Source organism: Aureobasidium pullulans (assembly GCF_000721785.1).
Source record: "Aureobasidium pullulans EXF-150 unplaced genomic scaffold scaffold_4, whole genome shotgun sequence".
Taxonomy (NCBI): Eukaryota; Fungi; Ascomycota; class Dothideomycetes; order Dothideales; family Saccotheciaceae; genus Aureobasidium; species Aureobasidium pullulans.
Genome location: NW_021941024.1, coordinates 1,378,216 through 1,401,136, shown reverse-complemented (window position 1 = coordinate 1,401,136; position 22,921 = coordinate 1,378,216). Strand labels below are relative to the sequence as shown.

Genomic DNA, 22,921 nt, shown 5'->3' with positions numbered 1-22,921 from the left:
CAAAACGAATGAACAGAATATACAAGTTACATGATAGCATGCATGATCATTACATTTTATCAAACACCTTTGTACCAAACAAGCTTTCAGCAGCAGTCTCTCTGAAGCGACGTTGGTCTTCCAGATCATCATGTTCGGGACCTTGAGTGGCTGAGAGCAGAGCGGTCTTCTCGTCCGCGGTTCTCGGGTTATTTGTCAACTCGCCAAACCAGTTCTTACCACCGTCGGCGGCCTTTGTCCTTGCCATCTCCTTCTCTTCGCATGCGTAGCGAGGGTGGTTGGCAGGCAAGAGGTAGCGACGGTGCCATGCGCCGAGGAAGACACCATCAGGGTCAGCTTCGTCGCGAACGCGAAGGAAAGAGGTAAGATTATCGCCGAACATGTTCTGCATATCATCGTTGGTGACGGTGGAGAAGTTCTTTGCCCAGTGGGGCTTTGCGCCGAGCTCTTTCATCAAGTATTCAAAAGCCTCGTAGTAGCGTTCATGGCAAGGAGGATCCTTCAGGAAGGGGCGGTATAGGGTTGCGTTGAGATACAGAGTAGGTCCATTTGCGTTGGTGTTGTCCATCCAAGGTCTGGGCTGAACACGGGAGGTGTCGGAAACACGAACTTCGACAGGCGCGTGGACATAAAGACCCTTGTTACTGAAGGGGATACCGGAACCTTCCTCGCCGTTGATCCATGCGGAAAGACGAGTGATGGCTTCAGGACCCTTCTCGAGAGGAAGTGCCCACTCATTGACGAATTGCGAGTACAGACAGTTCATGAGCAGACCAGTGCGTTGAGGCTCGATACCGCTGGTAACGGCATGGTCAGAGAAGCCATACTGCATACCGAAGACGAACCACTCAATGGCAGGAAGCATACTAGGGACGTAATTCGAGACCCAAAGCAGAATCTGGTAGGTGTGGAAACCGACAGAGCCACCGTACCAGCTTGAAACAGGAGGTCTCTCGGGCTTGTCTGTCTTGGAAGCAGACCAAACGATTGCTCTCTTCATGTACGGCAGCCACCAGACACGGGTGAACTCCTTGTTTGTCCACAGATCTTTATCCCAGCGCGAAAGCACCCAGTCAAGGGGTTTCAGTGTTTGTTCCCATTCGATATTCGTTGCATCCGTCATCTCGAACTCGACTTCGGTGATGATTCCAAGAGCTCCCAGCGAAGTCAGGGCGGCGCGGAACAGATCCTGGTTCTCATCGGCCGAGCAGTATGCGATGCTGCCGTCCGAAAGGGCGACGCGAATAGACTTGACTGAGTCGGACATGAGGCCGTGCTTGAGGGTGCTGCCGTGAGTGCCAGTAGAGATGGCGCCGACGATGGATTGATCGTGAATACTTCCGAGGTTGGGCATGGTGAGGCCATGCTTGCTGGCGGCCAGGTTCAGGTCGCGTAGACGGATGCCACCCTGGACTGTGAGGCGCTTGCTTTCGCGGTCGACATTCAGTACGCGGTTGTACTTGTCGAGGTTGACCATCCATGATGATGTGCAGGTGATATCGCTGGGCGAGTGACCACAGCCAACGACGACAATGCGCCTCCTGCTTCGTCGTGCGAGCTTGATGATCTTCTGGATTTCCTCAGTCGTCTCTGGCTGCATGTACAGCTCCGGTCGCGAATGGAATGTGCGCGCCCATGTTGAGTGTACGTGCTGCGAATTGACGGGGAAGGCGACCTCGGGGTCGACTTCCCTTATATCTGCTTGTAGTCTTTCGTCCATCGTGATGGTAGAGTGAAGAGAGTCAAGAGACAGGCTCGATGGCAGCTAGAAAGTCGAGACTCGTGAGATCATGCGATGGACGATCGATCGTCGTTCCTGCATTGGAAACTTTCGCCTAGACTTGCTCAAATCTGTTAGAGCTGCAATGTTGAGAACATGACTTATTGAGAAGCACGAATTATGCAATTCACAATTTCAATCCGTCAAACAGTGAGAGAGAACAAAATAATCGTTGAATTTTGGCAACAAACAGCCTGAACATTAAATAGCATCTAGAAACCTGACTCCTTGCCCTTCTCGGAATAATCAAGGTCATTGTTATTCGTCCTTACGACTTCAGGCGAAGGCGACGCTGTAAGCACATGCTCGTCTACAATATCCACCTTGGGTCCAGTGTAGTTCTTTCTGCCGTCGAAGATCCATGTCAATAATGAGATCAGCAACCAGATACCGAATGCGACTACACAGTAGTTCATGTTGTTCGAGTTGACAGGTAGCTCTGGGGGGAACAAGAAGAGAACAGAGGTAATGATGACATAAGCGAGACCAAGCAGGTTTGCGAACCAGGCGAACCAGGAGGGCAGGATGAATGCGCGGTCTGCTGGTAGTCCTTTACGCCCCTGCAAGACGTTCAGAGCAATTGGGATACCATACGTAATGCTCAAGGCTACGACTGAAGCACTGGTAATGGCGTTGAAAGCGCTCGAGGATCCGAGGAAGACACATCCAAAAATGATGACAAGAGCCAAAGTAAGGGCAAGCGCATTCACAGGTACATCAAGACCCTTGTGGACCTTGCTGAAGAACTTTGACGCAGGAAGACCTCTGTCTCTTGCGAAAGCCCACGCCATACGACTGCTAGTAGTCATAATGGCGATTGTCGCAAAGACTGTGCAGACCAGGGGGAACATGAGGAGGCAGATGGCTCCGGCGCGCGAGCTTGTGGCGTTGTACAAGATTTGGAGAAGAGGTCCAGCAGGTGAGGCAATGACATCGTCGATGTTGCCAGCGACGAAGAGAAGGCACATCAAGAAAATGAAACCGGTGAAAGTACCAATGGCAACGCAGGTGATCATGACAAAGGGTCCTGTCTTTCTCGGGTTTGGAATCTCTTCAATCATGTGTGCGACAGCATCGTAGCCGGTAAGTCCGAAGCCACCCTGGAGCAAGCCCAACAACCAAGCAACACCGTCAGGCCAGCCAGTCTCATTGATGAATTCACCAAAGACGAATTCAGCAGAGCTGTAGTTGGGAGAAGCGCAGGCCAGAATAGTGATAGACACCACGACGAATCCAGTGATTGACCAAATAATGGCACCTCTGTCGATGTGAGGAATGATTCTGTTGGCGAAAGCGTTCAAGCAGAATGCAAAAACGTTGTACCCAATGTAAATCAAGAATTGATGCCAGCTCTTAGGGTCGTACGAAGGGCTCATCAACGAGATGATGCCCAATATAAGTTGCGACCCGAGCAAGCCGCCAGTGGCAGTCAAGGCCATCCATCCACCGACCTGGTAAATCTATGTGTCAGCACAATATCATAGGCTGTGGGGGTGGCTGTCCGGGGTATGGAGTAACTACTCACATTGATCCATCCGGTAATCCACGAGATCATGCGACTGTTAGGACAGAGCATAGCAGCCCAGTGGTACTGACCACCTGCCGATGGGTACGCACTGAGGAACTCTGCCAGACTTGCTGCAAGACATAGGTTGCAGATGCCTGCTGTGATCAATCCCCAGAGAACGGATGTCGGTCCACCGCTAGGCAAGGCCAGTGATAGCGAGGTAGCCAATGCTGTCCATGAGTTTAAGATGGCGAATGCTAAGCCGAGCATAGCCAGCGGGGAAAAGGTCCGTTTTAATTCCTGGGTATGACCCAAAGCCGCGAGTTGACGGGCATCGTCCGAGATGCCGCCGCCAGTCATGGTGATGGAGATTGTTGTTGCTGTTTATCCTTTGTGTTTCTCCAGCTCTTTTGGCTCCAACAACGCGAGAATCTCGAACCGGGCGAAAAGTATGAAAATGCGAGTATCCAGAACACAAAGCAGAGGGAGACGAGGATCTCTTAAGAACCAAAGGTTGATATCTTACCCCTCAAGATGACCAAAAGATAGTCTCTTCGCCGGACGGTTGCCCCAGAAGTAATTGATTTTTGTTACACACGAAAACTGATGTCATGGGCCACCCGAAGATCATTGCGCGTGCCGATATGCGGAGGAGCACGCGTAACCCGCATCCTTCGCAACGTCTTGACAAAGAAGATTGTGTACATGTTGGTGATACCGCCGACGGTTGTCGGTGTTGAGCTGCCCTCTGATTCGAAAAAGTACAAGTCGACGAGACTGTTGAGTTGACAATGAGATAGCGATTGTCTGCCTATCTTTTCCGGCCAAGCAAAATCTACAAGCATGCCAAGCTGTATGGCTTTCTTAAGCTTGTTGGACAAGCATTGTGGTACGGAAGCGTTGCGAGGTGGCGCTCATGGGCGCGAAGCATGCTCGAAAGCTCGAAATTCGAGACCGCGACGGGCCACCGGCAACGCGAGTGGTCAGCAGCTGATATAAAGAGACCCGCATATCTGTTGTTCCCGCCGACTTCCCTTCTTCAACGACACGCCAACGACCATGTATTCAAGAAGCCTCAAGGAGCTGCACAACCCAGGAAGGCAAGTCTGAGTCGACATATGTACAAGCCGCTTGCTCGCTATCGTGCACCTGCTCTTCGATAGTGGCATTCCATGGCCCAACACCACGTCGCTGTAGTGCTTTTCTGCCTCTCTCCGCAGTGTTTGTTTTTGGTTTCTTCTTATCATCATCACTGTTATGCTCCATTTTCCTCTTACTATTTCTGGTGCTTCCTTCCGAGAGTTGTGACTTGTGTAGTCCCAGGATGTCAACCATACCAGATCGTATATTTCAGTCACTCTCCGAGTCTTTTCCCACCAAAGGCGAGAGGTTGCGGCGCTGTCTTGCCTCTCCTTCATGGGACGTCGCGGCAGCGGGTCGAGGTTGCAACGAAGGCTCGGGTTGAGACGAAGCTTCGGGAGCAGGCAGGTCGAAGTCGTATTTTAACTCGGGAAGAGGGTCGCAACCATCAGAACAAGCTTGTCGTCGTTCTCGTCATTGTTAACGTTTTGACTGCCCTCGTCCTCATCATCGCCGTCCTCATCATCGCCGTCATCCATGCTGGGCTGTAGACACTCTGCATATCTGTCTTGGAAAGTCACCGCGAAGTCTACCTGCTGCTCGTTGTGGCGCAAGTGATGGGCTACGATCAACTCTTCTGTGGTAGGCTTGCGCCAGTGCTTTTGCTTGAAGGCGTGGTGCTGGAACTTGTAGTCGAGCTGCAGGTCGTTGTGGTCTTTGCTTGCCTGCACGAGGCACTTCTTAGCTAGGTTGAGAAGGGTCTGCTGTGCGTCGAGCTCTGCTTGAGTCGGTGGGACCTTGCCGGAATAGGAACCTCCAGGACGGACGGTGAAGAGGTTTTCGTAGAGTTCAACAGCTTGCTGAGCGTGCCAACTGTATGACCGTGGTCAGCATATTAAAACAAATAGATATTTGGGGGCATGGACTTACAGGAAGTTGTCCTCGCCGAGTGAGAGGATGCGGTGGCAACCGGCCTTGTGGTAATCACCAAGATCAGGATAGTCCAGTAAGAGGTGGCAGAGGCGTTCGCTCTCATCGAATTCATCGCGATCGAAATGATCATTAGCTCTCTCAAACAGTCCGTCGAATATCCTTCCACGAGCGCTGAGCTCGCAAGTTGTTGGAGCTATGTTGACGCAGTTGAGGTGTTGATACGTCCTCCCTGTTGTGTGATGGAAAGCTGACACTTCCAGCCATCTCCTGCGGCCACGCTGGGGGTCGTCTGGCCTGCAAAAATGCACAATGTTTTTCGACAGTAGCGCTAGGTCCAAGGAGAGGGCTTCAAATAGTCGCTCTCTGTGGACAGTGTATCTTCCTTGAAAATCATTGTGCATTTTGATGGGTGGAACAATGCGCATCGCCACCCCCTGAGAGTCGAAGTGACAAAGTTTAGCACATAGGAAGGATGGAATGTACTGGATCCAAGATTCGACATCGCACCCATACACCGATGACCAAGGCGTGTAACCTCGACATTCACTCAAAAGGTTCCTACAGAAAACAGCAAGGTCAACGCAATCCCAGCCAATGCCTCCAGGATGAAATCAAGGACAACGAATCCAATGCTGTTGTGCTCAGCCATAAGCCTCTGCAAACATACGAAGCCGCGCAAGCCACTTCTCGTGGACTAAAGAGATGTCTCGAAAGACCAATCGTGCCAGGCAATGCCATCACCAGTATTGGACTGACTGTAAGGATGAACGTCAGCTCTAGATGCAGAAACAGGTTTACCCCAGAGAAAGATTGGTGTTGTTCGAGAAGGTCATTGATTCATGAAACTATGTAATAGGATCTGTCGTGCTTTTGATCATCCTCGCATTTAGCAGACGGCGTGGGTCTTGCCAGTCTTGCCTTGGAGCGAGTGCTTCTCGTCTGTGAACTGCTGGTTCATCTTCTTATGACGACCGGTGTTGGTGCCGTGCTGCTTGATGTGCTCTTTGTGCTCCTTGACCTTCTGCTCATCCATCTTGCCAAGGGTCTCCATGGCAAGCTTGATGTCGGCAATCAATGCCTCGCATCTGCTGCGTGAGAAGTCCTCGCGAACAACAACACGCATCATCTTGAGGCCTTCCGAGTGAGGAGCCATGGTGTAAGCAGGAACGACCCAACCACGCTGTCTGAGTTGGTGGGCAATAGCAAACTCATCGAACAAGTGGCCATCATCGGGGTTAAGACGGAATGCAACCAGAGGAAGACCCTCACCACGAGTTTTGGACATGAGCAAGAAGCCCATCTTCTGGACGGAGGCAGCCAGGTAGTCGGCGGTCTTTGTCAAGTTGAACATGATGGCGCGGTAGCCCGACTTGCCGAGACGGATCAGCTGGTAGTACTGGCCCAAGACCTGGGAAGCGCCGCGGGAGAAGTTCAGGGTCAGAGAAGCCTGGTCAGCACCCAGGTAGTTGATGTTGAAGATCAATTCTGTGGGAAGGAACTTGGGGTCACGCCAGATGCACCAGCCGACACCGGGGTAGACGAGACCATATTTGTGGCCAGAAACGTTGATTGAGACGACCTTCTCAAGACGGAAGTCCCAAATGAGGTCTGGCTTGACGAACGGTGCAACGAAACCACCGGATGCGGCGTCAACTGTGAATGATCAGTACTAAGTTAGACTTCAGAATTGGAGGAGGCTTACCGTGAATGGGAATGTCAAGATTACGCTCAACTAGCAGGTCGTTGATGGCCTTGGTGTCTTCATACTCGCCGGTGTAGGTGGTACCAAGAATAGAGCAGATACCGATTGTGTTCTCATCAATGAGGTCGACAGCCTCCTTTGGATCGATGACATAGCGGTCCTTGGTACAATAGACGTATTTCTCTTCGACATCAAAGTAGCGAGCTGCCTTCTCCCAGCAAACCTGAACAGCCGAGTTCATGATGATGTTGGGACGAGAATAGTCCTTGCCCTCTGCCTTGCGCTTGTTGACCCAAGTCTTCTTCATAGCCAGAGTTGCGAGCATGATGGCCTCAGATGAGCCGACAGTCGATGTGCCCATGGCGTTGGTATTATCGTCGTGGGTGGGAATATTGAAGAGACGGGCAATCATGTTGACACAGCGGTTCTGTATGTCGGCAGACACGGGGTACTTTTCAAGCTAGTTAGTTCCATAGTTCACAGAGAATAAAGCAGTCTGTTACTCCTTACCTCCTCGTAGTCGATAAAGTTTTTGGAAAAGGCATCCGTCATGAGCTTCTCCACCTCGGGCTCCATGTATGTAGTGACGAATGATGCAAGGCTATACTCTTGTTAGTACGCAGTAGCAGTAGCAGAGGTTGCTTGATATACAACGCACTTGAGGGTAGGGTTGCCGTCCAGGGTCAGGTCATCCTTAATCATACGATAAGCCGTCGCGGCGGGCATTTCGCCAGACGGCATCTCATGACGCGGAAGGTCCTCTGCTGCAAATCTGCTGCCATAGATGCTGGTCTCGAAATCACCAGACTGAGCACCTTGTGGGCCGAGCTGGGATTCATCGATGCCTCCAGCATTGCCCTTCAGGACCTCGGAATCGTTTGTGACTTGACCTAAATGAACCATGTTGCCTGACGTGTTATGGAGTAGGAGGTGAAGAATGGGAAAAGGAGGCTTCAGCAAAGGGAGGAGGATCTGCGGGATATAAACAAGAGGAAACAGAGAGCGGCACAGATCGGCTGCTTTCACGAGCTTCCCGTCAATCGTCACCACGAGCTCAACACCAAGCTAAGCTTCTGCCAAGATGAGCTTGATTGTGACGTACACAGCGGGGTAGCTCTTCTTACCGCCTTGCACTTATTCTATATTCCCTGTTTGCTCCCGAGTTGCATCTGACAAGAGCCAGTTAAGCTGCTCCTTCCAACCTTGTGGCTTTGATAGCGGCCTCTGATAGCACTCATAGTGTGGGATGGGCGCATCCCTGTCGTTCGAGACACTGAAGCGCGGTCAAATTCAGCGAACGTCATCGGAACCTCCACATGAGTGATGCCGCGTTGCGACGCGTCTCGCCCATGCGCAAGTCCCAATTTAGAACCATTGATGATCCTCCACATGCAGGTCATGGATAAATGAAGAGCACGACCAGATGTCGACCTTTGACGGCATCGTGAGGGAGTTCCCTTCCATTCGAATTGACAATTTCACAAACTACCCAGACGAACCGCCACCGCTCGCGTGTTTCCTCAGCCATGTCCACAGTGACCACCTAAAAGGACTCGAATCGTTCAAATCGACATTTGTCTATTGCACTGCTCAAACTCGAGAGCTACTACTACGGCTTGAGAAATATTCTCATCGGATGAACTTCGCGAAAGGCATTCTAGAATCAAGAAAGCAAACATATCGTCGCCTGAAAAATCACATCAAACCCATCCCTTTGGAAACGCCGACCGAGATTGAGCTGGCTCCTGGCCAGTCCATCCGCGTCACTCTATTTGATGCCAACCACTGCTTGGGATCATGTATGTTTCTCATTGAAGGCAATGGAAAAGCCATCTTATATACAGGCGACCTTCGATCGGAGACATGGTGGGTGAACACTCTCATACGCAATCCGGTTCTTCTGCCATACAGGAAGGATACGCGAAGACTCGACAATATCTACCTTGACACCACTTTCACCTCCAGCGATACCCTGGAATTCGAGATGCCTACCAAGGCCGAAGGCTTGAGCGAGCTAATAGAAAAAGTCTCTCAATATCCTTCCGATACAGTATTCTACCTCAACACATGGACTTTTGGGTATGAAGAAGTTTGGATCGCTCTTGCCGCTGCTTTGAGGACTCGGGTGCACCTCGATGACTATCGTTGGCGGCTTTACTCTTCTCAAAGAGATCAACCGACTTGCTACGGGCCGCAAACTGCGCCTCTAGTAGGCTACAAACTTGGAAACCACGAGCATCCTGGATGTTTGACAAATTCGCTGGAAGGAGTCCGGATCCACAGTTGTGAAAGAGGAACTCGCTGTGAGGTTTTTCAGAATCGTAGGTTCATCTCAGCGCGTTATGAACACACCGATCTGACAAGTCCCATGCAGCACGCGTAGTATGGATTACGCCTATCATAGTTCGGCACAAAGGTCACGAGATCGCTGAGATAGGCGCTGGTGGAGGCCAAGGCGATCTCAACCAGACACATTCACTGGAGCTGTATGATCAGGGGACCGTCCAACAACTCCTGATGATATGCCGCAGGGTCCTTCAAGCTCAACCTGATCTCAGGGATCAAATGACGCAGTGGTTCTCAACTCTCATGAAGAGTGGTAAGGAATCCATTGACCTTGATCTTGAGATCCTACGCGATGAGGTCGAACACACGAGTCAAGACGGTAAGCCCGTAGACGAGTTCGACATGGGCAATCTGCCTATCGATAAATTGGTGCCGGCACTTACAAGATTGATCACTGGCAAGTCAGATCAGGAAGCCGAAGATCGTCGAGAGCAACAGCGGGAGATTGTGAGTATTGCAAAAACAATTAACACAAATTGTATACTAACAATGCCAGACATTTCCATTCTCTCGCCACTCATCCTATCTAGAGCTCCGCGAACTCGTTCAAGCTTTGAGGCCGAAGGATATATATCCCTGCACGGTTGATCCATCAACTTACACGTATGATGTCTCAATGGAGATGTTGTTCGGGGACGTTTGCTCTGCCAACATCTTCCACGCGGACAAAGAGATCCATGCGGAGTTGGGGATCAAAGAACCAGAAGCTGATGATGAAGAATCAGAACGGCGCACACCATCACCACAGAGGAGCAAGCCAACTTCCATACCGCCGCAACCCTCGGATCCAGCCCCCGAGCATGCTCGGATAGAGCAGACAATTGAGATGACAGGAATTAAAGCAATTCAGAGCCGCAGCTCATCAACAGTAAGATATGAAACGCCAGATAAAAGAGTCAAAAGATCGAGGTCAACACGCAGCACTCCGGGTAGTAACAAGAGTGAAAGGAACGCGCACATGGACACAATGTTCAATGCTGCATTGGGACGAAAGTGGGAGAAGGGTTATCTTACCAGCGTCAATGGCTATCACAATCAAGAGCCAGAGAAGGAGCTTTAGCCCCGACTATTGCTCCCATTCGGTCAGCAGACGCCACACGATATAATGCTTAATTCTTATGTTCTTGCTAAGCATTTGCGAGGACAACTGATTCGAAGTCCACATAGGGCTTTCTGAGCTAGAGTCGAAATTTCTGTGCAAATATGTCTCTCTCCTATGCCCACTGTTGTGCTATTGTGCTTGGCTTACAAGCCTTCCCGTGATTGATAACATTTGGTGAGAAGTGTGGTTGCCGGGAAGGAAGGCGCATGTTGCTGACAGCAGGAGCGGAGCCGAAGCCGAGCTGCATGTGATTGTTGCGCTCATCAACAAAGAAGGACGCGACCTAAAAGACAACAGACTCGATCGCATTCTCCGGTCCTTTCGTCTATCACCACAAAATGCCCGAAGCACTCGCGACGACGAAACGCAAGTTTCACAAACTACTCGACAGCCGCTTCGGATCTCCTTCGGCGCCAGCAGCAGCAGCAACTCCTCCTCGACCTGTATCGCAAGGCACAATCAGCGAACCGGCAACCAAGCGCATTCGATCTGGCGGTTCGACAACTTCCCTGGCAGCAAGTCTGCGCAATAAGCCTGTACCCGCGACATCAATAAACCCGGTCAGAGGAGAACCAAATTTTGCGCCTTGGTCGCATGACGCTTTCATCAAGCGTTTGCGCAGCTTCGGTCCCGTCACCAACTGGCATCCCAAGCCTGACGCTATCAATGAGGTGCAGTGGGCCAAACGCGGATGGTGGTGTGTCGACACGAATACAGTCGGTTGCAAAGGGGGATGTCAGCAGCGCGTCGCTGTCAAGGTTGAGCCCATTGTAAAGAGACGTCGCGTCCAGGCCGAGGGAGATGATCAAGAGCAGGAGGAAGAGGATGACGAAGATGATGAGGGTAATCAGGAAGAGTTGGAACGGGCATTGGTGGACAAATACAAGGAACTCATCATTGAGGGACACTCGGAGGACTGTCTGTGGAGAAAGGCAGGTTGCAAGGACGACATATACCGCTTGCCTATTGTCAAGTCGACCGTCTGGCAACCCGAACTACGCACACGCTATCAATCACTCCTACGACTCTCGCCCTTCCTAGAGAAGCTGACTTTGCAACCTGCGGAGCTCGATCCCTCACCAAATAAGATTCTTGCCAACCTTCCAACATCACTGCTTGACAAGCAAGAAGACAAGTCGAATGGGGAGGACACCAACGAAGAGTCTGAAATCACGGAAGAAACAAAGCACAAAGTGTTGAAGGTCGCTGTCTGCGGCTGGCACGGCTCGACGGAATCCAGCACACAACTTCTAGCCTGTGAAGCCTGCTTCCAACGCATCGGTCTCTGGATGTACCAGCCCGACTACAAGCCTCACAGATTTGGCGATGATGACGATGGAGACGAAGAAGAAGACCGCTCTCTCGACCTCATCCAACTGCATCGCGAGCACTGCCCTTGGCGCAATCCGATCATGCAAGCAGCGACCGGCAACTATGCTGGCAAATCCGCTCATGCCATTTTACTTGATGTGTTGGATCGCTATATCGATGAGCAGAGACGCAGATCCAGAGGCACAATCCAAGGGCCTGTGACGGCCGGTAGCGAGGTAGAGAGTGATGCAGGTGCGACTGATGACGGCCGGGAGAGTCTGACTCTAGAAAGCATGCCATCAATGCCTGAACTCACAAGAGCGGAGACGGAGAAGTACGACAAGGAGAGGATGTCGAAGCTGAGACGCCTGAGGACAGTCTTGGGGTTCAAGAAAAGAGCTCCTCCTACCGCTTGATCAATAGGACCGAGTACCAACGACACTTATGAATACATGGCTGTAGCGAAAGGCATTTTCTGAAGTTACAAAGATTTTCTTGCTACTGGTATCACCCTGTCTGTGATTTCTGCATCTAATAGACAGTGCACAATAGACATTAGACTTCTTTTGACACGTCACAATTGCTTCAAAGGTATGTCTGTGCATCTCAAGTACATAAGTGGGCGCGAGTATCTTGAACGAGTGCCGGGTGTTGATTCTACATTTTTGAAGCAGCTCAGTGAAGAATGCTCGAGACACGAGCTGCGGACTGCTGCATATTTAGCCACTCGGTTGCACGACATGTTCTTTGACATAGACGTGTAACATGTTCTATAATCCCTTCTTACTGCTAAAAAGATGTCAACCTTCGAACAAAACCACTATCAGTCATCGGGTGCTTCAAAGTTCAAAATGGTCGCTGTCGATGACAGCCGATATGGAGGATCGGCGTTAGACAATCGCTATCGCCGACAACGGCTCTCGCGGCGGCGCGCATGTGTCACCGCTACGTGGGGACTTTCGAGTTTCAATTATTTTCCGCAACCTCGAATATTTGTGACACTAGACATATTGTCTTCTGCATACGATCGCAGCAATGGCGGAACGACGAGATGATATCACGGTCATTCCACCGTCACCGATACACGATGAGCAGCAACCCCTGCTCGGAGGAGATGGCGCGCAACAGGATCATGGAACTATTGACAGAGATGCTGTTGGTGGACAAGAGGAGGGTGGAGAAGATGTTGTTGAAGAGTCCATGACTACAAAGGTGCTGGTTATCATGTTGTGTCTTTGGGTAGGCAGTTTCTGGGCTGCCATGGGTGAGTGCATTCTGGCGCGAGTCATTTGAACGGTATACTGATTTGGATGTTGTAGACTCTACGATTGTCGCTACTCTTGCCTCACCTATCAGCCGAAACTTCCACTCGTCAACACTGCTCTCATGGATTGCGACCGGATACCTCATTGCGAACGCCGCATTCCAACCTCTTTCGGGAAAGATGTCGGACATTTATGGAAGAAAGGCTGGAATCATATTCGCGAGCAGCTTCTTTGCTATTGGTACCTTGATCTGTGGGTTGGCTCAGAATGCTCCCATGATGATCTTCGGTCGTGTTGTTGCTGGTACTGGAGGAGGGTACGTTCAAACCTGGAGGTTGGGTATTACAAGGAGTCATGCTGATCATTCGCAGTTGTCTCAACACCATTTCCACCTTCATCGCCAGTGATTTGATCCCTCTTAGAAAGCGCGGACTCTGGCAGGGCTTTGCCAACTTGATCTACGGAACTGGTATGGGTCTGGGAGGTATCTTCGGTGGCCTCATGAACGACAATCTCTCCTGGCGTTGGGCTTTCTACATTCAAGTACCTTTTATCGTCATTGCTGGTCTGCTTGGCTGGTTCTTCATCGATATCCCCGTCAAGGAGGGTAATGCGAAGGAGCGTATTAAGAGAGTGGACTTCCTCGGTGCCATCACTTTGTGTACTGCTCTTGTTCTCCTGCTTCTTGGACTCAACAGCGGTGGTAATATCGTCCCTTGGAACCACCCCCTGGTCTACGTCAGTTTGCCTCTGTCTGGTGTTGCGCTTGCAGCATTTGTTTACATTGAAGACAGAGTCGCAAAGGAGCCTGTAATTCCTGTTCGTCTGCTCCTCCACCGCACCGTGGCTTCAGCATGTTTGACCAACTGGTTCCTCACCATGGCCGTCTATGCGCTTTTCTACTATGTCCCAATCTACTTCCAAATCGTTCAAGGACTTTCCGCAACAGCAGCTGGCACAAGACTAGTCCCTCAATCCATCGGCACAGCCTGTGGCTCTCTAGGTGCTGGTGTGATCATGCGTGCCACAGGACGCTACTGGTGGCTATCAACAGCCGCGCTGACAATGTATATCATCGCAGCCATCCTCATCGCAACAACCTTCAATGAAAACGTCATTGGCGTTCTACCCTTCGTCTGGCTCTTCTTCTCCGGTATGGCATATGGCGCCATGCTTACGGTCACCCTCCTTGCTCTCCTCTCAGCAGTCGGCCACGAGCATCAAGCCGTCATCACCTCTGCCTCCTACGCTTTCCGCTCAACCGGCTCTACCATCGGCATCACCATCGCCTCTGCAGTCTTCCAGAACAAACTCTCCCACGGCCTCTACGAGCGCTTCGGTCACCTTCCCGGCTCTGCAGACGTCATCTCCCGCATCCGCGATGATGTCGGCGATATCTCTTTCCTACCCCCTGGCTGGGAAGCAGGTGTCAGAGATACGTACATTGAGAGTTTGAGAGCCGTATGGGTTGTCATTGTGATTATGGCTGGTATTGGCGGTGTGGTCAGTTTATTCATGAAAGAGCATACTTTGCATAATAAATTGAATAGGAAGTGAGAAAAGCAGGAGGAGAGAAAAGTATTTACTGGTTGTCATACTACTGGCTTTGAGGATTTCGACAAAGCATATTGGCGTTTTGTGGTGGTGGTGATTAGAATAGATAGATCCTGCAAAGGCGAACTTGATACTACAACCTGGGGCTTCTACATAAAATTGATGATGTTTTCATGTTATGGGAGAGCGAGGGAAGAGTTACCGTGAAATGTGGCAAGGAAAACAGCAACCACCAGGAAGAAAGAAGCAATCTAGAGTTGACCGAAGGAAGGACCCGAAAGGCTTAACCATTATCAAAAGAACATAAATATAAAGACAGATAGGAGGTGACAACCCTTTACACTTGAACAAAAAGCAACGACGCCGACAGAAAAGAAACAACATTCGCAGCATATCAGACGAACTTTGCCCGGAAAGTTACCACGACCACGACCAAGACTCGCCCATTACAACACACCAAAGAACCAAAAAAGAAAAGAAAAGAATAAAAGCACCATGAGCAGGAATCGAACCCGCGACCTCCTCGGATCTAGACTGACACGGCGTTGAGTAACAACGAATGACCGCGCACGTGTTAAGACCAACGGGTGTGTTAAACCACTACACTACCACGGCTGAATACTTGTAAAGGGGTAAAGAATTTCTGGAATATAAAGGTTGAGAGCGGTACCAGTGGGAAGAGTTTGATTGGTTGGAAAGAGCGGTTGGTTGAGGGAACCTGAGGCTTGTTCGGGCTGTGAGTCTGACGAGGAAGTTGAAGTGCTGTGCGAGATGGGGAAGTCAAGCTTGGTGTTACAAACTGACGCGGACTGAACAAAGCAGACGACAAAGGATGAAGAATGCTAGAGAAGGAGCGATGCAGATGCTTCTCCATAGTCCATGGATTTGTCGGACGGATTGCTCAAACACATACCCTGCAGTCGAGAGCGCTACGAGAAGACATGAAGAGTTTCGGAATCATGGTGCATAGTGCTACCATCTTCCTGGAGCCCCAAGGATCGATACCATCCCATCCCTGCCACTCCCACTGGCACCGCCATTATTGCGGCTGTCCAACAAGCCAGTGAACACAAGACGAAGCATCTCTTGCAGTGTTGAAGACTCAAGGTCCTTGAACGGTCCATTCAGAACGAGTGTACACCGAGCTGACTCTCTCCTGCACCTGAGCAAGTCAATCTGATCATGTCGCCTAGTGGTAGGCCAGAGCGCCATACTGCATGCGTATCTTGTTCTTAGTGCTGTCGAATGACACACTTGGGACACCAGAAGCATGAATCTTCTCTCTAGATGCCATTCTCTGCACATAGGTGGGTTTTCCTCACCTGCGCCGCGAACAATTTGCTTGAGGGAAGCACATCCGGTGGAGGAACCATGTGCCGAGAGTCAAATAGAGAAGGCGCGTATCAATACAAGAAACAGCACAAGAGGATCGAAACCAAGAACAACAGAAGCAGGCTGCAGCCAATCCTCTCACACCCGCAAAAAACTGCAAAACAAACACCCTCCTAGAGAGGGTGGAAAGCCAATCCTCAAACGGATTTTCGTTTCAGCTCAAGTTGTGGAGTGTCAAGACTCTTGGTCAAATCGGGATCTATGATGCCGTGGATCGAACCGATAACCTGTGGGCAATTTCTCAGGGGGTCGCCAGACACGAGCTGACGAGGGTAACCGCTGGGCCACCCCGCCTGGCGATAAAGCGGGAGTGGTGTTGCTTGTGAAGGGAATTGGTAGCAGGGTATATAATGGTAGTGAAGGGATGTTGGTTGCACTCTGTGTTGCTGCCCCGAAAGTTTCCTTCGACTAGATGAAGACCTTCACATTGTGGTGTGTAGGCTTGACAGTAACATGTCTGATCACATCACGACGATACAGAGGATCAGACTCGTCTTGAGTGCATGGGTAGTGATTCCATCAGCGCTGCCGCCACGTCACAGATACTGTCATAGTAAACAGTGCAAGCTCCAGCAACTACTGGAGTCAATCTGCAGCTGTGCTAGAGGTAATCAGACAACGACAACATGCCGGCCGGCTTCTTTGATCACTTATCCCATCCATCTTGAAAGCTGTCTCTTTGTTCCATCTTTCACTACGACTGCAGCATCCTTTCATCATCAGCTCTCAACTCTTTGTCCTCAGATAAGTCCATTGTCTATTTCCAGTTCACTCACTCCATGTGACAAACCCTCGTCTATCAACTCACAGATATAAATGGACTCAGACCGTTCGTTCTCTTTGGACCAAACCACATCTCTCACCAACAAACGACAACACTAACACACAAGAAACACCCAACCACCCTAAGCACCACCCGCACACCAAAACAAAAATGTGCACCAACTCCACCAACTCCTCCGCTGCTGACACCTTCATTCTCAGTCGTCGTGTCAACACTATTCCTGCCTGTCGTATGTGCTATTTGCCTTTACGCTGGAACCCCTACTACAAGAGATGGTACTGCGCTTTCTGCGGCATTTTTGCTGACTACTAAAGTGTTGCAGTATCCAGACTTGATAAGGAATGCGGTGAAGGGGAAGAACAAGAATCGAAACAGATTGAGGTAGGTGTGTTGATGATGAAGAATTGTAAGATCAAAGAAGTCACTCATGGGCGTTCTGGGTGAATGCTTTTTCTTCGGTTATTGAGATGTCGTTTTTTGTTATAAAGCAATACAATTTTTTTATTCTTTCGATGAATGTTAATCCCAACTGTGATTCTATGTACACGTACGTGATGACGAGAAACATTTTGACCTGGAGCTTTTCCATTCATTCAGCAGACCACAGAACAGTTTGATTTGCCGCTTCCAACTTCATCTTCTGCGAGCGATACTCCGGTGGTCAACACGCCAGTCAAAGAGCTCGGAGAGGTATCCTCCTTGCATCACTCGAGGCTCTTTTGATACAAGGTCAATCCAAACGCTACACGACGTGCCCTCACAGGTAGCGAAAGTTTCGACGTCTACACCACTGTAGTGCTTACTTGTTGATATCCAGTTTAGCGTGGCTCATATCTTCTCGGGTTTGAGGAAGATAAAGGGAGAGAACGCTATAATCGTCCCATCTAAATCCTGCTCTTACATCTCTGTAGCATCAGCAATGCTTTGTTCGGCACCGGGGCTCGAACTAAGGCTCGATATGACTCTCGTTTCGATGTTGATTCCGAGGGTCAATTCGAGGCACGACTTCGAGCACGATTTAAGGGTAAGTTCGAGGGTCGAGTTCAGAGGCAAATTCAGAGGCGAACTCGGAGGCGATTTTAGAGGCGAAACGAGAGGCGAGTTCAGAGGCGAAACATTATGCCTCGAAAGTCGTGCGTGTACTCTAGTAGTGAAACCATATACCTAATGTCATCCGATTGTAAAACTCAATCATTTTCAGTCACCTTCACAGTTTACAAATGCGACTATGAATGATGGAATGAATGGTTTTTCATAAACGTAACGTATGAACCTATATCCGTGAATCCACAAGTCATCTTGTCCAAATTCTGGACGCAAAGTAGGACGCATTGGAGAGGGCGATCTCGCGGTTCCAGCAGCCATAACCATGTCTATCGAGGCGCGATGACCATGTCATAGGCGTAACCCAGGGATAGTACTTCTAGCTGAAAGCCCTGTGCAATTTGGGAAGTGCTCTTTTGTTCACCCAACTCTTGTCACCGAGCATGACGGCGACTTCGCGCTCCTAGCCGCAAAATCCATGTCTGACCGAAAGCCTCGTTGATCCTCCTCTGGGCGGAAGCCAGGGTAATCGCCTCTAGCTGAAAGCCCTGTCCAATTTGGCGAGTGCTTCCTTCTTTTCCTTGTCCAAGAGTATCTTGTCGCCGAGCGGCAGATCGCGCAGTGCGGTCTGCATGAGCTCTGCGGCCTTTTCCGCAGTCATTTTGACCTGTGTTCTGGGCCTTTGAGGTCCTGAAGACGGCTGTCCCAGGTCTTTTCTTCTAAGCCCGACCTGGCCCTTGGTGTCCATAAATGTCTCGTAGCCATTGGTATCAAGCACCTCCTGCGGCACGGGGGGTACTTGGAAAGGGATCAACTGATCAGGATGCGTGAGCTTGCCGTGCGGGATCTCAGCGTATGTGGGCATACGTGTCTCGCCCGCTGCTGCCATACCGGCCATGTTCTTGATCACTGCCTGGTTGTCCTCGTTGTTCTCGACAGCAAAGCGAAGGCACATGATGGCGTGTTCGCGGATGTAAGGATTGTGCTCGTCGTGGCGGCAGCAGCCTACGAGCGCTTCCAAGCCCCCATACTCGCGGACCTGATCCTGGACTTTGCGGTTCTTCCAGATCAAAGAAGAGAGCACAAGTACAGTCAACTTCTTGAGGTTGCGCCATTCAAAGTCGGACGGCTCGTCTTGTGGATCCTCTGGGTATGCCAAAGGGGTCTCGGCCTCGAAAATAGTGGTGTTGGGAGGCTGAGTGTTGGTGTCCGTCGGCGGAATGGGTAGTGGCGGAAGCGTGTTAGCCAAGTCCGGAGACAGGTCAAATGGTCTTTCCACGCTTATAGGTAAGGGCTTGAGGCTCGGCGGTGGTCCAGGCGGTTGGTGTTGTTGACTAGCTTGAGCATAGGGTGGTTGATACTGTTGAGGATTGATAGAGCCAGGGGTCGGCTGCGGGTAGTTGCCCATCGGAGGCCCACTCGGTGGGAGGTTTCCAGGCCCATGAGGGTTTTGTTGATGAGCCGGACGTCTGGGACCAGGCACGTGCGATGTGCCTCCAGGACCAAGTTTAGGGATCGCAGCTTCCAATTCCTTGAGTAGCGTCACTAGCTCGCTCGCGACTTCCCACTGTGCCATGACATCCTTCCAAATGCTCTCTTCGGTGAGCACGGCGAAGAACTCCAGATATTGATAAACACCTTCGTACATGCGCTCCATATCCCACAGATTGAGCGGGAAGTCTTCAGGCGATGCGAGATTCTGGTGGATCTTGCCTTGCAGGAAGATAAGAGCACAGGTCTGCGGGATAATATGCTGACGGAACTCAGTGAAAATGAAGTTAACAATGTGAACATCAACTCTCAGCGGATATGACTCAATAGGCTGAGGATTGGTCTTGGACGCCTCTGCCCTGGATCTGAAAATGTTTGTGAGTAACTTCATGATGACTGCTTGAGCCGGTGAGATGATATCCTTTGATCTGGACTTGTCCCTGAAAGCATGATATGCGTATGGCATCAAGCCATTTACCAGGATTGCCTCCATGATTTTGACCATGAACTTAAAGTAGAGCTCTTCTTCTCGCAGGTCCCAAGCAGCAACAAATATCAAGAGTTCCCTCAACAGATTTTTGCCATTATCCTGGGCCAGAAGTAGATGACACCTGACTGTATGCATGTTGACGATAGCGTTTGTCTCTTCCGTCGATGTGCCGGCTTGTGTTGACTTTGCTGGTGGAACAATGCCAGACATGACAATCATCGGCAGAACTTCTATCTCTGACGGACCCAGAATCAGAGGAACATCGGTCAAAAGCCCACGCCCGTCTTCGCTAGAGCCAGGATACTCGTCCTCGTCTTCGCTTTCCTCTTCCTCGCTCTCTTCGTCTAGACCTTCATCACCCTCATCAGTTCGATTGTCGTATACCGGAGAGGCTGGAGAAGCGATCGGCGAAGCTGGGCTGGCGATTTGAGCTTGTTGAGGTGGGACAGGATAGCTTTCTAGTCGTTTCATGAGTTCTGATTTGCCACTTTCCAAGATCTTCGCTCCTGCCGAAGCAGTGAACATCATCTTGTAGTCGTCTTCCGCCACAGGTCTGGGTCCGGTAGATGTCTTTTCATCAGGGAATGCAATGGCTCCATCTGAGTTGTAGACCGGGGGTTCTAGTGGTGTGACTTTGGTACCTTCGGGCCTCATGCGATCACCGAGCTGCTCTTCAATGTGTGCGATACGTGCAGCGACCTGATTAGCATGTGCTCTATCCGACTGTGCCTTTTCGGCCTGATTGAGACGTCGAGCATCCTGGTAAGCGGCCAGATCCTTTTCGTACTGTTGAGCCAGGGCATCATATTGCTTGTTGAATGTCGTCTTCTCCTTGTCTGACAGAATGCTCCATCTAGCGGCCAATGCCTTTGCGACGCTGTCCGGTGTGGCGGTGGGGCCAAGGGCTTCCCTGGTTTCTGCTTGGTGTTGTCTGACGAACAAAACGTAGCCAGACACGGGTCGTGATGGCGGCTTCATCTGATCCCTGTTGGCGAGCAATCGCTTCGCGTTCAAGGCATCTTGAGCAGCGTCATAAGTGGCCTTGCTAGTCTCACCGAGCGCAACCAGAATGTCGCCGGTTGAAACAGGTGGCTTGGGCATCTCACCCAGCGCAGATTGACCAGGGGTATCGTCGCCATCCTCAGCCAGAATGCCTTCGGTCGAGTTGTCGAACAGCGCAACCCACAGCATCAGCTTCCTTCTCTCATTCCTTGCGACCAAGTTGTTCAAGAATTGAAGCGAAGTTATGAGAAGCTTCTTGTATGCATTCACGATCCATTGCCACTTTTCCTCGTCGCCTGTGCCAGCATCGCCGTCAAACCCTCTTGCCGTAACTCTAACGCAGCAATTAATAAGCCTGAAGATTTCCTGGTCGAAGGTGCATTCAGCAGCCAAATCCTGAGCCTTTTCTCCAATCGTCAAAGTGTTTCGTAGTATGGATACCAAATCGTTCAATCTTTCCAGATCTTTCCATAATCCAGGGTAGTTTTGAGCGATCAGAGCACCCGAGGTACTTTCGTAATCGACGGCGGATGGGTCCCAGACGGCGAAAGAACGGCGTTCAAGCGAAGGAATGGCGGCGCGGAATAAGGTGACCATATCTTTCCAGACATTGTCATCGGTACCGAGACCTTCTCTACAAAGAGGCAAGCGCGTTAGTTGACAGCGATTGGAAGATGAAGCGTGGGTATGACTAACCTGACTTCGGGTTGCTGCGCTGAAGCCTTGAGTATGTTCTTACATACTGTTCGGTCCAGTCTCTCCAGCATGGATTCCTTCATATACGTCGGACTCTTAAAGTGCATCGTGTATGCCGGCAGTCCCAGGCGCATCAAAGTGCTGTATGCATGGCCCGTCACACTATCCTCGTAGGACGTCATCTTGTCGGCGCGCAACCCCTCCAGGCAGATAGTAATATGGTCGTGATTATGCGCTCGTATCCAAAGAATAGATCGTGATCTCCAATTGTACAGATGGGTGAAGTGCGAAACACCTTGAAGGTTTCAAAGGCAACTTTCAAGCTTGGCCGATACGCCGCAAGTCAGCAGCGTTTCCCGACGTTTCTCCAGGACGGTGAGATTGCTTCTTGACTTTTCCGAATCACTGCGACGTCTTATGTTTTACCACCACACACAAACATGCTCAATCAATTCATGTTATACTTCAGGAAACACCTCAACAGGGTGCATTGATGTCGTGAATTCATTGTCTAACTTTGCCCAGCACTTCTATTGCTCCATTCACGCATGCCCTTGAGCCCGTCTAGCAGCACTCCACTCTGCCTCCGTTTTGTTTGGTCCAGCCTGGAGATTTGTGACAGATGCATTCTCCCGCACACCGGCATGGAAGAGAGCATCTCTCGGCGACGCAATTGGTGTCAAGATATCCGATACTCCATCATCGAATGCCGAAGCTTCGACTTTCGCAGCCTCGATATCCTTCTCGCGTGCGTCTTTCTGATCGTTCTTGTGCTTGAGCCAGCGCAACATCAAGACCAGAATTACGATGAATGACACGAGTCCGATGATGACGCCAATTGGGATTGCGTTTTCGTATGCCATGGCGCGATTGAAAGCTTCGAGCGTGAAGATTACTTCTGCCTGGTCTTGTTCGTATCGATGTAGGTTCTCAAACTCGTCCAAATAGTACATATACGATGGATTCCTTCCTACAGAAAGTCAGAAACATGAAACAATTATGTATTGCGATTGGAGAAAAATACCTTGTGATTCAGACGGTGTTTATCAGGCAATAATATGGAGAACAGTGAGCACGCTGAATTTGTGACAATGGCGAAAAACTCTGGGTAGTACATCTTCTTTATGTAGCGTGAGAAAAGGTAGATCATGGCTGAGCAAAAGGTGGTGCAGCAGGTGCAGGAAGCCTGAAACCCTCTATTCAGGCCCGCAATTTGCGCTGATTCGAAACCCTTGTAAGTCTTGTCGAATGGTGTTGAGAGGTGCTTGGGTGGGCGGGACGATCAGAATATTACATCTCCCCACTGTTTGTTGATGGGCTGACGAGTCAAATGTACATCACTAATAACTCTGTCATGCTGCTTTCCGGTAATGTCGACCTAGGGTTGTTGATGTGCTGGAATATTTGGACGTGGCAATCGTGATGCCCTTGATGCCTAAGAC

At 50.4% G+C, this 22,921-nt stretch overlaps 8 protein-coding genes across 8 annotated transcripts; 3 read left to right on the top strand and 5 right to left on the bottom strand.

Annotated features, from left to right (window-relative positions):
* Window positions 1–38: 38 nt before the first annotated feature.
* Window positions 39–1,618, bottom strand: M438DRAFT_343691 (L-gulonolactone/D-arabinono-1,4-lactone oxidase). The gene has a single exon (XM_029905037.1). It carries the CDS (start codon window positions 1,598–1,600, stop codon window positions 50–52), a length of 1,551 nt encoding a protein of 516 aa, XP_029763518.1. The 5' UTR covers window positions 1,601–1,618; the 3' UTR covers window positions 39–49.
* A 314-nt stretch (window positions 1,619–1,932) lies between these two features.
* M438DRAFT_363412 (amino acid permease) lies at window positions 1,933–3,718 on the bottom strand. The gene is made up of 2 exons (XM_029907644.1): window positions 3,306–3,718; window positions 1,933–3,231 (listed from the first exon to the last, which is right to left on the bottom strand). The coding sequence occupies exons 1-2, from the start codon at window positions 3,645–3,647 to the stop codon at window positions 1,993–1,995; spliced, it is 1,581 nt and encodes a 526-aa protein (XP_029763517.1). The 5' UTR covers window positions 3,648–3,718; the 3' UTR covers window positions 1,933–1,992.
* A 2,468-nt stretch (window positions 3,719–6,186) lies between these two features.
* M438DRAFT_333105 (glutamate decarboxylase) lies at window positions 6,187–7,905 on the bottom strand (the record flags this gene model as incomplete). The annotated part of the gene is made up of 4 exons (XM_029903568.1): window positions 6,187–6,953; window positions 7,003–7,453; window positions 7,513–7,603; window positions 7,661–7,905. 4 exons carry the CDS (start codon window positions 7,903–7,905, stop codon window positions 6,187–6,189), a joined length of 1,554 nt encoding a protein of 517 aa, XP_029763516.1.
* Window positions 7,906–8,425: 520 nt separating this feature from the next.
* M438DRAFT_403841 (uncharacterized protein) lies at window positions 8,426–10,532 on the top strand (the record flags this gene model as incomplete). Its single annotated transcript, XM_029909681.1, has 4 exons — window positions 8,426–8,801; window positions 8,847–9,323; window positions 9,377–9,795; window positions 9,845–10,532. 4 exons carry the CDS (start codon window positions 8,426–8,428, stop codon window positions 10,406–10,408), a joined length of 1,836 nt encoding a protein of 611 aa, XP_029763515.1. The 3' UTR covers window positions 10,409–10,532.
* A 175-nt stretch (window positions 10,533–10,707) lies between these two features.
* M438DRAFT_343685 (zf-C3HC-domain-containing protein) lies at window positions 10,708–12,337 on the top strand. Its single transcript, XM_029905036.1, has one exon. It carries the CDS (start codon window positions 10,789–10,791, stop codon window positions 12,175–12,177), a length of 1,389 nt encoding a protein of 462 aa, XP_029763514.1. The 5' UTR covers window positions 10,708–10,788; the 3' UTR covers window positions 12,178–12,337.
* A 408-nt stretch (window positions 12,338–12,745) lies between these two features.
* Window positions 12,746–14,946, top strand: M438DRAFT_343684 (putative major facilitator superfamily transporter). The gene is made up of 3 exons (XM_029905035.1): window positions 12,746–13,025; window positions 13,081–13,342; window positions 13,398–14,946. The coding sequence occupies exons 1-3, from the start codon at window positions 12,797–12,799 to the stop codon at window positions 14,581–14,583; spliced, it is 1,677 nt and encodes a 558-aa protein (XP_029763513.1). The 5' UTR covers window positions 12,746–12,796; the 3' UTR covers window positions 14,584–14,946.
* Window positions 14,947–17,886: 2,940 nt separating this feature from the next.
* On the bottom strand, window positions 17,887–21,766 carry M438DRAFT_395502 (uncharacterized protein). Its single transcript, XM_029909216.1, has 2 exons — window positions 21,480–21,766; window positions 17,887–21,417 (listed from the first exon to the last, which is right to left on the bottom strand). The coding sequence occupies exons 1-2, from the start codon at window positions 21,659–21,661 to the stop codon at window positions 18,336–18,338; spliced, it is 3,264 nt and encodes a 1,087-aa protein (XP_029763512.1). The 5' UTR covers window positions 21,662–21,766; the 3' UTR covers window positions 17,887–18,335.
* A 255-nt stretch (window positions 21,767–22,021) lies between these two features.
* M438DRAFT_363405 (uncharacterized protein) lies at window positions 22,022–22,375 on the bottom strand (the record flags this gene model as incomplete). The annotated part of the gene is made up of 1 exon (XM_029907643.1): window positions 22,022–22,375. Exon 1 carries the CDS (start codon window positions 22,340–22,342, stop codon window positions 22,022–22,024), a length of 321 nt encoding a protein of 106 aa, XP_029763511.1. The 5' UTR covers window positions 22,343–22,375.
* Between the last annotated feature and the right edge of the window lie 546 nt (window positions 22,376–22,921).

Coding starts and splice junctions, on each gene's coding strand:
- M438DRAFT_343691 (XM_029905037.1), bottom strand. CDS start 1,600: ATGCAGCCAGAGACGACTGAGGAAATCCAGAAGATCATCAAGCTCGCA.
- M438DRAFT_363412 (XM_029907644.1), bottom strand. CDS start 3,647: ATGACTGGCGGCGGCATCTCGGACGATGCCCGTCAACTCGCGGCTTTG. Junction 3,232..3,305: donor GGATTACCGGATGGATCAAT/GTGAGTAGTTAC, acceptor TAGATTTACCAG/GTCGGTGGATGGATGGCCTT.
- M438DRAFT_343685 (XM_029905036.1), top strand. CDS start 10,789: ATGCCCGAAGCACTCGCGACGACGAAACGCAAGTTTCACAAACTACTC.
- M438DRAFT_343684 (XM_029905035.1), top strand. CDS start 12,797: ATGGCGGAACGACGAGATGATATCACGGTCATTCCACCGTCACCGATA. Junction 13,026..13,080: donor CAGTTTCTGGGCTGCCATGG/GTGAGTGCATTC, acceptor TGGATGTTGTAG/ACTCTACGATTGTCGCTACT. Junction 13,343..13,397: donor GTTGCTGGTACTGGAGGAGG/GTACGTTCAAAC, acceptor GATCATTCGCAG/TTGTCTCAACACCATTTCCA.
- M438DRAFT_395502 (XM_029909216.1), bottom strand. CDS start 21,661: ATGACGTCCTACGAGGATAGTGTGACGGGCCATGCATACAGCACTTTG. Junction 21,418..21,479: donor GCGCAGCAACCCGAAGTCAG/GTTAGTCATACC, acceptor GCCTCTTTGTAG/AGAAGGTCTCGGTACCGATG.